Source organism: Leopardus geoffroyi, chromosome C1 (assembly GCF_018350155.1).
Source record: "Leopardus geoffroyi isolate Oge1 chromosome C1, O.geoffroyi_Oge1_pat1.0, whole genome shotgun sequence".
NCBI classification, from domain to species: Eukaryota; Metazoa; Chordata; class Mammalia; order Carnivora; family Felidae; genus Leopardus; species Leopardus geoffroyi.
In genome coordinates, this window is record NC_059328.1 from 53473779 (window position 1) to 53491879 (window position 18101).

An 18101-nucleotide genomic window follows, 5' to 3' on the forward strand; every position below is an offset into this window, starting at 1 on the left:
TGTTATCAATACCACAGTGCCTGAAGCATAGTGAACATTCAGTAAACATATGTGAATGGATGAATACATTTACGTCTGTGATTTACATATCACAAGCCCTACTTTGGGGCTTATGAAGAGATGCAAGATAGATTTCTCAATCCAAATACAGTAATGTTGGCCAGATAAGGAACAAATAAAAGGAGCTCTGGCTCTCAAATATAGAAATAAGCACTTGAGATTATACTTTCTTCATTCTGTTCGGAGAACAAAATAAAAATTAATTTGGAAATGAAAACTTAGCTGGTAGCTTTAACTTTATTATAGTAATCTGAATTGTTGTCTTTAAAAATTTTTACCAACAGGGAACGAAAAGCACAAAATTTTGTTGGAAGAAATTGAAATGATCTGAAGAATCAGCCCTTTCCGTTTAAAGAAAGACTACAAATGCTAGAAATAGTATTAAAGAAATATTAGAAGTAAAGAAATACCCTTATACCTTGTTATATAAAATTATATTGATAGCATATCTTTTCAAGAAATGTTTCTAGGGTTATCATCTAAATGTGTATTTGGATCTTGTTAAGTCCACTGATTTTGTTTGGTATTATTCTTAGAACCAAAGATAAATAAGCTTTCCTTTATCATTTGGCTGTAGCTGTACAATATAAAATAGAAATCTTAATAAGAAAATGTGGATAACAATATTTCTGGAAAAAAGGTATGGGATTTGTCTTTTCTTATGAAGATGAATTCTCTCCTAATTCAAATGAGAAGGATTTATATGAAGGCCTTTAATTTTCTTTCAGTTCTGAAATTTTATGGTTCTAGAATAGTTAAAAAAAACAAACAAACAACTAATTGACAAAAATAGCAAGTGGAATGTGATAATTTTAATCAATATCCAGAAATATCCCATAACTTAATATGTTCAAATATTAGATTCCACAGATTTTTATTACACTGGACTGGATTTATTGAAGAATTGGCATTACTCTTTATGTATCTTTATTTTCTTGTACCTCCTAGTAAGCACCTACTCTTTTGTTTTTGATAAATAGGCTGCTTCTAAGAATCAGACTTCACTATTGGGAGAACCACCAAAAGAAATACGGCTCAGTAAAAATCCATACTTGAACTTGGCAAGTGTGTTGCCCAGTGTGTGCTTATCATGTAAGTGAGAGCTCAGTGTTAATATTTTGGAGTTGTATTGAATATTTTCTATAATCAGTTTTACTTTAATTTTTAATTTAATGAAAGCAAATAATGCTTATTGACTAATTAAAGCTTGTTATGACCAGCCTTTAAATTGAAAGAGTACCTAAAATTAAGACACTTAAAATGCATTCTGATTATTTAAGGAAAATATCTTTTGTAATATTTTATTAAGAATATAATTAATTTATTGAATTATTGAATCATAATAAAAAATACTTGAGCAAAGGAATTATTGACAATACTATAATGCTTTGCAATACATATAGAACCCTATTTTTAAAAAAGAGCCTATGTAAGTAATCTACTATCCAGAATATTTGCAAACTACCCCAAAATATCTGAGCTAATGATAATTGGCAGAGGTTGAACTCTTGTTTACTTTCTTGAAAGGCCTTCTCAGGTCTTCAGTTAGAATAAGTTATAATTTTGGGGCGCCTGGGTGGCGCAGTCGGTTAAGCGTCCGACTTCAGCCAGGTCACGATCTCGCGGTCCGTGAGTTTGAGCCCCGCGTCGGGCTCTGGGCTGATGGCTCAGAGCCTGGAGCCTGTTTCTGATTCTGTGTCTCCCTCTCTCTCTGCCCCTCCCCCGTTCATGCTCTGTCTCTCTCTGTCCCAAAAATAAAATAAACGTTGAAAAAAAAAATTTAGAATAAGTTATAATTTTAAAGGAAAATCACAAATGTGGTATATGCTCTGGGTACTGGGATATTCACTACAATGTTGGCTGTCAATTGGTATAACTGAAAAGTACCTTAATGTTCTTCAGTAGTGGAGTGGTTAAATAAAAATTAGTTCATCATAAAATAGAATACAGTATAATTTTTTTTGGTAATTGAGGGAGAGCTACACGTACTAATATGAAATTATCTCTAAAGCAAATTAAGTGAAAAAAGCCAATGTAGGAACAAAGAGATTCCATTCATGTTTGTTTAAAGCTGTTTATTCTTATGTGTGCATATTTAGTGTATAAATGCATACAGTAAATTTTGGAAAATAAATTCTAAACTGTTACCTCTGGGAAAAAGAATAGGACTGAATGAAGGAGATTAAAGGTTTTAATATACATTCTTTGTATTTTATAAAGTATCCTCTTAAATATAGACATTGATTTGTAATTTTTTTAAAGAGCCAGAAAAAAATTTAATGTGCTTCTCCCATGTCACATTTTTACCTCGTCTAAAAATGGATGGTTACAACTATTGCATTAACAAGAACAGTTAGTTTACATTTGGTTTGCCTTCTTTAAAAAAATTTGTTTAACTTATTTATTTTTGAGAGAGAGAGAAAGTGAGAGGGAGAGACAGAGTATGAGCAGGGGTGGGGGAGGGTCAGAGTGAGAGGGAGAGACATAGAACTCCAAGCAGGCTCCAGGCTCCAGGCTCCGTGCTGTCAGCACAGAGCCCTACACAGGGCCCAAACTCACGAAACGTGAGATCATGACCTGAGTGGGGTTCAAACTCAAGAACCGTGAGATCATGACCTGAGCCGAAGTCGGGCACTTAACCGACTGAGCCACCCAGGCGCCCCTTGTTTGCCTTCTTTTAGAGATTAGATATAGATCTAAAAAATGTTTCCATCAAAATTATTTATCTATAGGGCAAACTTCCACTTTCAGTTGCTTTGAATGAACAAGACAACATCATATACTACATATTTTTCCCCTGGGCATAATAAATATAGACATATACTGGCTAATGAAAATTTGTGTTCTTTTTGGGAATACAAAGTTTTGTATTTTGCTTATAACTTACAATAAAACAACTTTTAGCTGAAAATATGATTGATTTTGCCTTTAGCCCCTGCAAGTAAAACCACTCTACAGAAGACTGGAATTGCAAGCAACATTCTGGATGCAATCTCTCAGGGAAATGAATCACAACACACATTGGAAAAGTGCATTTCTTATTCTCAACCTTTTGGTGATTATGCACAGGTAAATGATCCTCAGGTATTGATATCTAGAAAAATTGGTTCAACTATATATTGAGCTCATACTCCTATAGTTGTGATTGTGATTCCTATAATTGAAATTGTGATTCCTGTAATATCATAGGAAATATCATAGGAAAGTAAAATTGCATTCATCTATACAATATTCCTTGTTCATTTGGAGTTTTAGGCCATGTTCAAGAAATTAACTAGCATTTTACTAGATATTTCCCTCTCAGTGTTTACTCAGTGTTGTTGACTGTGGCCAATAAACTATAGACCAAATCCAGCCCACTACCTGTTTTTTTTATTAATTTTTTTTAATGTTTATTTATTTTTGAGACAGAGAGAGACAGAGCATGAATGGGGGAGGGTCAGAGAGAGAGGGAGACACAGAATCCAAAGCAGGCTCCGGGCTCTGAGCTCCGTCTCAAACCCACGGACTGTGATATCATGACCTGAGCCCAACCGACTGAGCCACCCAGGTGCCACCCCCCCGCCACTACCTGTTTTGTAAATGAAGTTGTATTGGAATACCACCACATTCATTCATTTACATATCGTCCGTGGTTGTGTTGTGCCACAATGGTAGAGTTAAATAGCTACAACAAAGACTATAGGACCCACAAGATTAAATATTTACTCTCTGGCTCTTTACAGAAAAACTCTGCTGACTTCTGGTTTTTATCAATGTACATCTGACTAAGGAACCCAAGGAAATGCCTCTGTTCTTCACCCCTGCTTACTGATACAGAAACATGATCATTATTGCAGGCATTATTCTGACATTTAAACCAATCAATCAATAACATAAAAAGTATTATATTCAAAAGGTATATTGTGCTATTATTTAAATAAGTCAATTTTACTTTGGCCTTTTCTCCTTCAGGTTATTTTCAGTGGCTTAAGCAGAGAGTGTATATGTTAGCAGTATAGGATTATATAATCGTGAGAGTCTTATAATTAACCATTCTGATTCTTTCTAATTTCTCAGCCTATCAGCTTCTCAGCTCTGTCCTATCTGTGTGAGCAATGCTTCCACTTTGATTTCCTTGGAGCAACTGTGTTTGTCTCATCTGTCTCTAAAACCTTAGAAAAGAAAACCTGTGTGAATTCACTTGGAACAACTGATGCCTCATTATGCTTTAATGATAGGATACTAGAAACACAAGTGTAATAGTTTCTGTAAAAATGGTGCAGTTGAATATTCGAATACTGTATAATAAAGTCTCTTACCTACCCGTGGAAAAGATGGAGAAAACAGATTGAAAGATGATGTAAGTAGGTGGCAACAGACCTATATCTAAGGAATAGTAATCATAAATTAATACAGATACAACTTGGAAAGCATTCTCTTATATGTTTCTTAAGATTCCATTTTTGTTCCTTTATTAATATTGAAGTAGTAATTGAGATAGGGACATTAATTGTATGCTAATTATATTTACAGGTGACAAAAGCCAAGGAAATTATCAGAGGTGTGTGAAATCATTTATAAATAGTTTATAGTTCTGTAAATTAGAAACAGCCTAAATTTCCAACAATTTATAAGACTACGTAAACAAATCATGTCATATTTATCCCAGATATACAATGCAAATATTAAAAATCATGTAAAACACCATGTAAATTCATGGTAAATGTTTCATCATCTCTTGTTAATTTTTAAAATTTGTATAGTCCTATACAATTTTATCTTCTTTACAAGGAACAAAATTCACTTTATAAACAGGAGGAAGCACAATAAACTTTTAAAAATTTATTTAAACATGTATGATTTAATTTTTATGTAACTTTTTTTTTTATCACTTAATTTTATCATGATACATGTACTCTTTAATCCCTTCCCCCATTTCCCCTACCACCTCCTCTCTGTAACCATCACTTTGAGTCTGTTTCTTGGTTTGTCTCTATTTTCCCTTTGCTTGTTTGTTTTGTTTCTTAAATTCCAAATATGAGTGAGATCATATGGTATTTGTCTTTCTCTGATTTCTGTTGCTCAGCACAATACTCTCTAGCTCCACCTATGTTGTTGCAAATGGCAAGATTTCTTTTTTTTTTTTTTTTTATGGCTGAATAACATTGCATTACAAATATATACCACACCTTTGTCCATTCGTCAGTGGACACTTGGGCTGCTTCCATATATTGGCTATTGTAAGTAATTCTGCAATAAACATAGGGGTGCAGGTATCCTTTTGAATTAATGTTTTTGTATTTTTTGGATAAATGCCCAACGCTACTATTCCTGGATCATACAGTAGTTCTATTTAAAAAAAAAATTTTTTTTTAACCTTTATTTATTATTGAGAGGTAGAGCATGAGCAGAGCAGGGGCGGAGAGCGAAGGAGACACAGAATCTGAAGCAGGCTCTAAGCTCCGAGCTGTCAGCGCAGAGCCCGATGCGGGGCTCAAACTCACAAACTGCGAGATCATGAACTGAGCCGAAGTCGGATGCTTAACCAACTGAGCCACCCAGGCGCCCCATAGTAGTTCTATTTTTAATATTTTGAAGAATTTTGATCCTGTCTTCCAAAGTGGATGCACCAGTTTGCATTCTCATCAACAGTGCAGGAAGGTTCCTTTTTCTCCCCATCCTTGCCAACACTTGTTTTTAAAATTTTTTATTTTAGCCATTCTGACAGGTATGAGGTAATATCTCATTATAGTTTTGATTTGCATTTCCCTGATGATGAGTGATGTTGAGCATCTTTTCATGTGTCTTTTGGCCACCTATGTGTCTTCTTTGGAGAAATATCTATTTGTGTCTTCTGCCCATTTTTTAAATGGATTGTTAATTTTTTTGGGTGTTGAGTTGTATATTTTGGATACTAACCCTTTATCAGATATGTCATTTGCCAAGTATCTTCTCCCATTCAGTAGATTGCCTTTTATTCTCGTTGATGGTTCCCTTTGCTGTGCAGAAGCTTTTTATTTTGATGTAGTCCCAGTAGTTTATTTTTGCTTTTATTTCCCTTGCCTCAGGAGACCTCTAGAAAAGTGTTGCTATGGCCAGTGTCCGAGAGATTGCTGCCTATGCTCTCTTCAAGGATTTTTATGGTTTCAGGCCTCACATTTAGGTCTTTAATCCATTTTTGGTTTGTTTTTGTGTATGGTGAAAGAAAGTGGTTCACTTTTATTCTTCTGCATGTTGCTCTCCAGTTACTCCAGCACCACTGGTTGAAGAGACAGTCTTTTTCACATTGGATATTGATTCTTCCTTTGTTGAAGATTAGTTGACCATGTGATTGTGGATTTATTTCTGGGCTTTCTGTTCTATTCCACTGATCTATGTGTCTGTTTTTATGCCAGTAGTATTCTGTTTTAATTACTACCACTTTGTAATATAACTTGAAATCTGGAATTGTGACACCTCCAGTTTTATTTTTTCTTTTTCAAGATTGCTTTGGCTATTTGAGATCCTTTGTGGTTCCATACAAATTTTAGGATTGTTTTTTCTAGTTCTGTAAAAAATGCTGTTGGTACTTTAATAGGGATTGCATTAAATCTGTAGATTGCTTTGGGTAGGGTAGACATTTTAATAATGTTGGTGTTTCCAATTCATGAGCATCAATGTCTTGTCATTTCTTTGCATCATCTTGAATTTCTTTCATCAATGTTTTGTAGTTTTCAGAGTATAGGTCTTTTATCCCTTTGGTTAAGTTTATTCCTACATACTTAATGTATTTGGTACAATTATAAATGGGATTGTATTTTTATTTTTTTTATGCTTTATTTTGAGAGAGACAGCACAAATGGGCAAGGGGCAGAGAGAAGGAGAAAGAATCCCAATCAGGCTCCATTTTGTCAGCACAGAGCCCCTCATGAGGCTCCATCTCATGAACCCTGAGATCATGACCTGAGCTGAAATCAAGAGTCAGATGCTCAACCAACTGAGCCACCCAGGCGTCTCAGGATTGTATTTTTATTATTAGTGTATAGGAATGCAACAGACTTTTGTACATTGATTTTAGATCTTGTGGCTTTACTGAATTCATTTATCACTTCTAGTAGTTTTTTGGTGGAGTCTTTAGGGTTTTCTATAGATGGTATTGTGTCATCTACAGATACTGAATTTTATTTCTTTAGGTTGTCTAAATGCTGTGCCTAGGACTTGCAGTACTGTGTTGAATAAAAGTGGTGAGAGTGGACATCCTTGTCTTGTTCCTGACCTTAAGGGAAAAGCTCTCAGTTTTTCCCCACAGAGTATAATGTTCACTGTGAGTTTTTCAAATAAGGCCTTTATTATGTTGATATATGTTTCCTCTAGACGTACTTTGCAGAGAGGTTTTATCATGAGTGAACATCATACTTTGTCAAATGCTTTTTCTGCACCTTTTGAAATGATCACACAGTTTTTATCCTTTCTCTTATTGATGTGATGTATCATGTTGATTGTTTTGTGAATATTGAACCATTCTTGTGTCCTGGGGGAAAAAATTCCACTTAATTTTAGAGTATTGAGGATTTTTGCATCTATATTCACGAGAGATCTTGGCCCGTGCTTCTCTTTGTGTGTGTGTGGCGGGGACGGGGGTGTGTGTCTGTATCTGGTTTTGGTATCAGGGTGATACTGGCCTCATAGAATTTTGAAGTTTTCCTTCCTCTTCTATTTTTTTGGAACAGTTTGAGAAGAGTGGTATTAACTCTTTTTTGAATGTTTGGTAGAATTTGCCTGTGAAACCATCTTGTCCTGGAGTTTTGGTTTGGGGAAGTTTTTTTGATTTCTGATTCAGTTTCATTGCTGGTGATTGGTCAGTTCAAATTTTCTATTTTTCCTCTGCCCTAGTTTTGATAGGTTATATGTTTCTAGGAATTTATCTGTTTCTTCTAAGTTGTCCAGTTTGTTGGCATATAGGTTGTTTAAACCCATTCTTTACTCCTCTCCCCCAATATTTTAGGTATATGATGTCATATTTTACATCATTTTACTTTATGTGTCCATTGACTGATTTTTACAGAAATATTTTTACTTGTACTGCTTTTGTGTTTACTTTTCATACTCTCACTTATGGTCTTCCTTTCCACTCAAAGAGTCCTCTTTAATATTTCTTGTAGGACTGGTTTAGGGGTCATGAACTCCTTTAGTTTTTGTTGTCTGAGAAACTCTTTATGCTCCTTCTATTCAGAATGATAACCTTGCTGGATAGAGTGTTCTTGGTTGCATGTTTTTTTCTTTCAGCACTTTGAATATATCATGCCATTCCCTTCTGGCCTGCAAAGTTTCTACTGAAAAATCCTGATAACCTTATGGGGTTTCCCTCGTGTATAATTGTCTTCTCTTACTGCTTTTAAAACTTTTTCTTTTTTGCTACTTTTTACGATTTTAATTACTATGTGTCTTGGTATGGACCTCCTTGAGTTGAATTTTAGAGGGGTCCATCTGTGCCTCCTGATCTGGATGTCTACCTACTTATTTTCCTTACTTCTCTTGTTCCATGGATACAAGTACATAACACTCCTCTCAGTGTAAGTAACCTAGAAAATGACCCAAAGATCAGGAGAACAAACTCCACAACTAAAGGCAGGCAAGAGGCTATAATGAAGAAGGTAGGAAGGGTGATGACATGGTCTGAGAGTGAAACAGACCATGGTGTCCATGGTGGGGAGGGAGCCAGTAGGCTTTGAACGTGAGAGGGGCCAAATTTCGTGAGTTCTTAAAACCAGCAGGACTTAAAGGCTGGAATTTTAAAAAACAGCAGGCTGAGCTCTGGGAGAGCCTGGATGGCAGTAGGAAGCAGAGCCCCCAACCTTAAAGAAACAGCACAATAAACAGCTTGTGCAGATACAGTGTAGACCAGCAGTTTGAAAACGCGGGGGTAGATAGGAAGAAGTGGGATTTGCTCATCTCAGAGCATGGCCTGGAGACACAGGGATCACAGGGAGACTCCTCCAGGAACGATGGAGCGGCCAGGCACCACTGCCCTCCCTACCGCACAGCATAAACAACAGCCATCTGTGGGAACCGGCATGGCACCAACTCTCCTTACCTAACTTGCTTACACCAAGCCCCCAGCCCCGGTCTTCAGCAGATCTGCCCTTCCCAGTCATACATGCCCTAGGCTTGGCACTGTGAACCCTCTGAAATATGTTTGTAAGGGAGATTCCAGGTCCTGGTGGTAAACAGTAGCTAGAAGATAAGAACTGAGAACAGATTCGATTCCTCCCCTGCACAGAAGAGACACAAGTTTTGGAGTTTGAGTTCAGCAAAGTTATCTCCTTCTTATAAAAAAAAATCAGTAATCACCAGAGGAAGATTACACATGTATAGTCATTAGGATATACCATGTATAATGTTCAGTAAATAAACATTACTAGATAACTGAAGAAACAAGAAATGTGACCCACAATTAAGAAGAAAAGTAATTCGGGGCACCTGGGTGGCTCAGTCAGTTGCGTGTCTGACTTTGACTCAGGTCACGATCTCACATTTCATGAGTTATAGCCCCGCGTCGGGCTCTGTGCTGATACCTCAGGGCCTGTAGCCTGCCTGGGATTCTATGTCTTCCCCTCTCTGTGTCCCTCCCCTACTGCTGCTCTGTCTGTCCCTCTCTCTCAAAAATAAACATTAAAAATGTTTTTAAAAAGAAGAAAACTAATAGAAACTGACCCCAAGATGACCCAGATGTTGGTCTTAGTAGATAAGGTCTTATTTAAAGCAGCGATTATATGTTCAAGAACTTAAGGAAAATAAAGTCATAGTGAATAGGTGGGGATTTTCAGCAAGAAATAATACACTAAAAAAGAAGTATAGCAACTCTACAATTGAAAAGTATAGTATCTGGAAACAAAAATACAGTGGATGGGCTTAGCAAAATATTGGAGAAAACAGGAAAAAAGTTATGATTAACATAAAGACAAAAAAATAATTCAGTCTGAAAAACAGAAATGAGAAGGAAAATCAGTGAACAGATCCTCAAGACCAGAGGGACAATATCAAGTAGTCTAAAATAAGTGTAATTGGTGTTCCAGAAGAAGACAGGTAACGCCACATGAAATATTTGAAAAAGTGTTAGTAAAAATATTCTAAATTTGGTGTAAAAACCCTACAGACCTAACAGGCTCAGACATCTCCCCTGCAAAGCAGGATCAATAAAAAGAACAACTTACCTAGACACATTAGTGAATATGATGAAAACCAAAGTTATAAAGAGAGTATCTTGAAAGCAACTAGATAAAAACAACGCACATTAATCCTAAGGCACAGTTTCTCAGCCTTGGTATTGTTGACATTCTGGGCTGGGTAGAGGGTGGGGAGACTATCCTGTGCATTGGAAGATATTTAGCAGTATCTTTCTTCTACCCCTTAGATTGCTCCTCATTGAGAACGACCGTGTTAAAACAACTGTAATATGTGGGTAAATAAAATACTATATATTTTCTCTATTTAAAAGCAAAACTGTAACATTGTGGTGTGGGGTTTGTAATGTGCATAGATACAACATATTTGGTAATTGTACAAATGACAGTATAGTATGGGGTGAATGAAAGTATAGTTGTGGGATTATTGCATTTTATATGAAGTAGAACAGTAACACTGAGTAGACTGATAAGTTATGGAACACATTATAACCCATAGAGCAACCATTAAAAAAAAAATACAAAACAGTACACATAAAGTGTCAATAATTTAATGGAATTCTAAGAACATTTGATTAAGCCAAAAAATATCAGGAAAGGGGGGAAAAAAACCCAGGATGAATAGAAAACAAATAGCTAGGCAGGAAACCTAAACTGAATGATAAGAATAGTTAAAATAGAGTACAAGCTCCAATTAAAGAGGTTTCCAGAGCAAGCTTTGACTATATACTTTCACCGCTTCTATTCAACATTTTGCTGGAAGTTTCAATCACTGCAGCAATGTTTTTTAAAAGGAATGTGAAATGGGAAGGAAAAGTAAAAATGTCTCTCTTTGCATATGATGACTTTGCATGAAAAACCCTTAAGAATCTGAAAAGCAACCGATAAAACTAACAAACTTTGCAAAGTCACATGATAGAAGGGCAGAATGCAAAAATTAGTTGTATTTCTGTGTACAAGCAGCAAACGATTGGAAAATAAAGGTTTTTTTTTTTTTAATTTCCATTTACAACAGCATCAGACATGGAATACATAGCAATAAATTAACAAGATTTGTAAGAACAATGAAAACTACAAGACACTGCTGAGAGAAATTAAATGAGATGCCTGTGAATGGAAAGCTATATCATGTCAGTGAATTGGAAGACTTAATATTGGTAATATATCAGTTCTCCCCAGACTATCTATAGATTCAGTGTTACCCCAACTAGTTTTTCAGCAGCCTTTTTCTTAAATAGAAATTGACAAGCCAATTTTTAAAGTTTGTATTAAAATGCTAAGGAGCTGAAATACCCAGTCTTATGAAAGAACAAATTTGGAGGACTTCCTCTATATGACTTCAAGATTTATTATAAAGTCCTATCGAGCATTGGGGTTTTGGCATAATGACCGGCAAATAGATCACTAGAACAGAATATGCCCATGCTTAAATGGCAAGCTGATTTTTGAAAGAGATGCCAAAACAATTCAATAGGTGAAGAATAGAAATGTTAGAACAACTGATTATCCATATTTAAAATCGTGAACCCTGACCCTTGCCTCAAACCGTACTCTAAAATTAACCTGCAGTGTATTATAGGCCTAAATGGAATATCCAGGCCAAATGGATATCAACAAAAAAAGGGCACAATAAAAAGCTCCAAGTGTTCTCTCCTGAAAAAAAAAAAAGCATCAATAAAACTGGAAATAATTATTAAGAAAGGACCAAACAGAAGTTCTAGATTCAAGTACAATAACTGAAATGAAAAATGTACTATGCATAGCAGATTTGAACGGGCAAAAAACCCAACATGTTAGGAAGATAAGTCAATTGAGAGTATCCAGCCTAAACGATAGAAAGAGAATGAAGAAAAATGAACCATAAAAAGGGTTGGCAATGATGTGGAGAAATTGGTACTCTCGGACATTGCCGGGAGGGAGTATAAAATGGCGCAGCTGTTTTAGAAAAATTTAGCAGTTCTTCAAAATGTTAATCACGCTTACCATATGACCTAGGAATCACATACCCAAGAGAATTGAAAATACAATGTCCATGTACAAAATTGGACACTAACTTTTTTTTATTTAATGCTTAATTTTGAGAGACAGAGTGCAAGCAGGGGAGGGGCAGAGAGAGAGAGGGAGACACAGAATCTGAAGCAGGCTCCAGGCTCTGAGCTGTCAGCACAGAACCTGACGTGGGGGCTCCAACTCAAGAGAACTGCCAGATCATGACCTGAGCTGAAGTCGGATGCTTAACCGACTGAGCCATCCAGGTGTCCTGGACATTAATTTTCATAGCAGCATTATTCATCATAACCAAAATGGAAATGACTCACATGTCCATCAGTTGATGAGTAAATAAACAAAATGTGGCATATCCATACAATGAAATATTATGTAGCTATAAAAGAGATGGAATATTGATCCTTGTCACTATACGGCTGAACCTTGAAATCATTATGCTGAGCCAGATACGAAAGGTCACATATTACATGATTCTGTTTATATGAAATACCCAGAATAGGCAAACTCTTAGAGAAAGTAAACAGTTACTAGGGGTCAGGGAAATAGGAGTTGTGGAGTAACTGTTTTCAGGTACAGGGTGTCCTTTTGGAGTGATCTGGAATTACTGGAATGGTCTGGAATTAGATTGTGGTCATGGCTACACAGCCTTGTGAACATCAACAAATGTACTCAAAAAAAAAAAAAAAAAAGCCTAACTGTACTAAACAGAGGGTGTCATTTTCACACAGTGTTTTAGAGATCCTGAAAGTATCTAATGATAAGAAAACAAGTTAATTACACATCTAGTTCTAATTAGAAAACAATTTAAAATGGGCTATACATCCTATTTCTCTAGTCGATTATAATATTTGAGTACTGCTATTGAGCCGAAGTTATTTTCTCAAAAAGTGTACTTCTTAAATATTCTTTTTAAACGTTTTTAAGTAAATTTTTTAAAGTTTTTATTTATTTATTTTGAGGGAGGGAGTGAGAGAGAGACAGAGAGAGAGAGAGAGAGAGAATGTGAGCCCAGGAGGGGCAGAGAGAGAGGGAGGGAGAGAGAATCCCAAGCAGGCTCTGCACTGCCATTGCAGAGCCTGATGCAGGGCTTCAACAACCCTTGAACCATGAGATCATGACCTGAGCTGAAATCAAGAGTCAGACGCTTAACTGGCTACACCACACAGGCTGCCCTTAAAAATTCTTTTATTGAGAAAGTTTAAATAAAAAATAGATGTAGTTATTTAAAAATTTATCATAACTCTGGCAATGATAGTATCATGATAGTCAGCTATATAATCCTATTAATTTGAATGGATGGATGGATTTTGAAATGTCAGGTTCTGAGGGAGGTACATCTATGTCAGATGGTTGGGAGAAGCCCACCTTAAGGGAAAAGCCTTTGAGCCAATTTATTAAGTTTTTATTAAATGCCTATACCTAACATCTAATTAAAATCTGTCAAAAACAAGACATTCCTTCCTCCCCACTTTTAAAGTAGGTAAAATAGATCAAAATTTCACAAGTATCTTTTCAGTTTGACTTAGTAATTAGTTTCAATTATGTAAAGAATAATATAAGAATTATTTCTGCTGTGTCATAGGACTGTTAAAATTGTGATTTGGGATTTTCACGGGACACTTGCTGTCTGGTATGTCGCAGGTTAAGAGAACATGATTTACCTGCCTGTTATACTCTTGTGTTGCCCTTGGTTACCGTGGTGTTTCCTGCGAGGAAGCCGATTGCCTGTTTCAGGGAATCCACCACAGAATGTGTGCTAAGACTGTGTGATGAGGAAATAGGAAATAAAACTAAAAAATGAACAAAAAGGTCTGCTTGGCGTTCAGTCCTTTAACATGGAGCCCAATGCTGCCACCTAGTGGGAAAATAGTACAGGGAGACCTGCCAAAAAGATTTTTGTGACAAAAGGAATCTTGTGACAAACACGAACATATAGAATGTTTTTAAAAACCTAAGTCTACTTGAAACAATAATTATGAAATCACAGATTATATTAACTCTAGCCAATAATTTAGAAAATACTTTAAAAATGATTTTTGCTAAAAACTGTAATTAAAGGAAAACAATAATTTGGAATTGATTTAGTTACCCTTTAAAATCTTTTGTTTATAAACCTGCTTTATAGGTATAAAGCAGATTTTAAAATCTGCTTTAAAATCTTTTGTTTATAAACCAAATCAGTTTTTTAAACGTTAAAAAAATCAATAAAATGAGTGTGCAATTTAAAGCTAGTTTTGAATTGCTACTCTGACTTGTTAGTCTAATTTTTCAAAGGATTTTAATGTGTGTATTTTGATATTTTGAGAGTGCTTATTAAGCATTCTTAGGGGCGCCTGGGTGGTTCACTTGGTTACATGTCCGACTCTTGATTTCAGTTCAGGTCGTGATCTCACAGTGGTGAGATCAAGGCCCATGTCAGGCTCTGCGATGAGTGTGGAGCCTGCTTACAATTTTCTGTCACACTCGCTCACTTTTCTCTCGCACACGTGCGTGCACACTCTCACTAAAATTTTTTTTTAAAAAAACATATTTAAACCTAAGGTATAGAATTTGTATACCTTGGTATGGTGAAACTAGTGGGGCACTGAAATTTTACTTTTATTTTTTGGAACGTGCTACAATACTTTTAGAGAATCAGTCCTTCAATTCAAAGTTAAGACGTAATGTTACTCATGAAGAAAGGCAAGTAGCTGAGAAGCAAAAATTAATGTGAAAATTGAAAACATCTATGCATATATGTAAGGAAGAGACATTTTATTGTTGTATCCTGAATGTCAGAAAATAAAGGAAAGTGGGTTTTAAAACATTTTTAACTGCGGAAAAGAGAAAAACTGTACTTAAATAAAATTTTATGCTTAATGCAGAAAAGAGGAATGAATTCATGTCTGTTTAGGTATAAAGTCCAAAAAGCTGGACTTGAAACCATAAGAAAGGAATATTAAGGGTTTGATTCAGATTCTAGAAGAACCTGTGCAGTTGTTCATTTTCGGCTTTCCATCTCCTCTGACTTCTCTAATAAGACAAGACTTGGAGAAGTAAAGTGGGGCTAAAGGTTAAGGTGAGGCTGAGGAGCCCTAAGTGGAGGCAAAATTTTCCAAAAAACAATTTGTATATTTAGAGGACACTAAGTCGTTGCATTCCTTTCGGAAGAGCGCGAGTGATCAACGTTGTGAATTTGGACCAGTAGCCGAGGAGCTGAATCAGATTCACTATAAAGTGCCCCAAAGTGGGACGCCCGGGTGGCTCAGTTAGTCAATTAAGTGTCCGACTTCACCTCAGGTCATGACCTTGTGGTTCACGAGATGGAGCCCTGCATTGGGCTCTGCATGGTGGTACGGAGCCTGCTTGGGCTTCTGTCTCTCCTCCCCTCTCTCTCTGCTCCTTCCCCACTTGTGCATGTGCTCTCTCTCTAAATAAATAAATAAATAGACTTAAAAAAAAAAAGAGCCCAAAGGAGTCTCACTGAGGGATATTCAAGTTGCTGTTTTCATGAATTCTTCCGTGAGCTTTTAAAAACTAGCCTTAAGTTCTGTTCCTGAAGTGAACCTAAATATTGAGCTTAAGACACATCTTTTTTAATTTTTTTTCTTCAACGTTTATTTATTTATTTTTGGGACAGAGAGAGACAGAGCATGAACGGGGGAGGGGCAGAGAGAGAGGGAGACACAGAATCGGAAACAGGCTCCAGGCTCTGAGCCATCAGCCCAGAGCCTGATGCGGGGCTCGAACTCACGGACCGCGAGATCGTGACCTGGCTGAAGTCGGACGCTCAACCGACTGCGCCACCCAGGCGCCCCAAGACACATCTTAAATATACAACTTTGCCTGTCAAAAAGTGAAACCGTGATATTCCAAATTCACATGGAAATACAAGAAAATTAGTCTCCATTTACGTGAAGATAAAAAAACTTTAATTAAAGGAAGAAAATATTTCTTCAAACGCAAAAATAAAATAGCAATTGCATAAGTACAGAATGGGCTTCACAGTAATTGTGTGCAAAGAAAAAAATGCATTTTTAAAAATAAGGAAGATTGGAATAATGTAAAGGACACCAACGTGAGAAAAAATGAGTTGGATTCATGGCTTTAACATTTAATAACCTTGTGATTTCAGGCAAGTCCCGTAAGTTATCCAAGCTTCTGTTTTCACACCTATTCACTGGAGATCGTTCCTTTTTTGCTTACTGCACAGGGCCGATGTCGGTGATACAGTGTAGACTATCATCATAATTAAATTTTGTCAGTTTGTCTTTCAGGTGTATTATGGTTTGGATATTTTGCTAATTTGATCCCCACCTGAATAGTAGACATTCTCTTCTACTCAGGACCTTTCTTTAGTGTCTCCAATGCATAAATGCCCATCAAATTGTTTTTTCAGATTTTCAGAGTATATTTCTTTCTTTCTTGTAAAATTTTAATCAAGGTTTTAAGTCACATATAATCTGTGTGTTTGCCCACATGCATATATCTAGTGCCTATCTCTTTGATTACCATATTTGTAATAGAGCTGCTTATTAATTTTTCTAAATTCCAAGATCAAATAGATTATTCTGCTTATAATCTTAGCCTGGCATTCCAGCCCCTCCATGACTGAGGCCAGCTTGCCTTTCCAACCTCATTTGCCCCTATGCTCTTCCACGGACCAGCCGCTCTGCCCCATCACAGGCCCGTGAGTTCTTACTACCTGCTTTTGCTCAGGCATTTCCTCTCTGCTAGAACAGTCATTTCCGGTCTCTCATGTCCATACCCAGTATCATCTCCAAATCCAAATTCTGATGCCTTCTCATCCATGAAACTTTATCTCTCAAACCTTCCTCTCCCATTTTCCCTTCTATGAAAACACTTGAGCACTTTGCCTCTATTTCTCTTTTGGCATGGTGGTGTTCTCCTTTTAGAAATATGTTTTGTACTTTTCTTACTTCCCCTATGATATGAGCTGTTAGAGGGCACAGTCCAAACTTCATTTTTCTAGGTAACTATATAGCACACAGCCCAGTGACCTCAATAGTTGTCCACAAAGAAATGGAGTAAGAATATATATACCATTGAGATATATATATATATACCACTGAAGTGTACTATGTGTGTGTGTGTGTGTATACACACATACACGGTACACGACTGGGAAGTCCTTTCGGTGGAAGCACATAATTTCCTATAAAGATAGTATATAGAAAGAGAGAAAAATTCGAAGTATTGATTTGCTTTATACTAAGACATGAAACATGGATTACTTCATAGCAGGAAAATTCAAGGGAAAGGAATTCAAAGTGTATGATTTCTAGACCCCGGAGTGAGGTATTATTTCTCTCCCTGTCATCTTTGAAAAATGAATTGGGCTGTCAAATAAGTAGCTTTTCAAAATTTAATTTAATGGACTAACCATTTATTAGAGGAAGAACACTAATAAGACAAAGAGTTCTTTATACCTGAAGCTAAGATTGTCTGACAGTGATAGTGTGCACAGTCTGACACGCAGGAAGATCACCAACAGAGGGACTCCAGCAAAAGGCAGATGAAGAGAATAATTAGAGGCTTGGTATTGGAGGAATCCCATTCTCAGTACGCGATTTTGTTGCAGGCAATCTTTATCTAGGGTGGAATCTCTCTTTTTTTTTAATTGAGATACAGTTGATATATAACATTATATTGATTTCAGGTTTACAACATGATACTTGTATATATTGTGAAATGTTCACTACAGTAAGTCTAGTTTAACATCCATCACCGCACATAGTTACAAATTTCTTTTTTTCTTGTGATGAGAACATTTAGTCTACTCTTACAACTTTTAAATATGCGATATGGTATTAGTCGCCGTGTTGTACTGACGTCTCCAGGACTTATTTATCTGTTAACTGGAAGTTTGTACCTTTTAACCACCTTCAC

The 18101-nt window shown here is 36.3% G+C and overlaps 1 protein-coding gene across 2 annotated transcripts in view; it reads left to right on the forward strand.

Annotated features, from left to right (window-relative positions):
• Positions 1-18101, forward strand: part of RAVER2 (ribonucleoprotein, PTB binding 2) — an 88960-nt gene that overhangs the window by 59452 nt on the left and 11407 nt on the right. For both annotated transcript variants that reach the window (XM_045477695.1, XM_045477696.1), the window contains exons 10-11: positions 1041-1152; positions 2993-3129. In XM_045477695.1, the coding sequence (XP_045333651.1) occupies positions 1041-1152; positions 2993-3129 (249 nt within the window). The remainder of the gene's footprint in view (positions 1-1040; positions 1153-2992; positions 3130-18101) is intronic.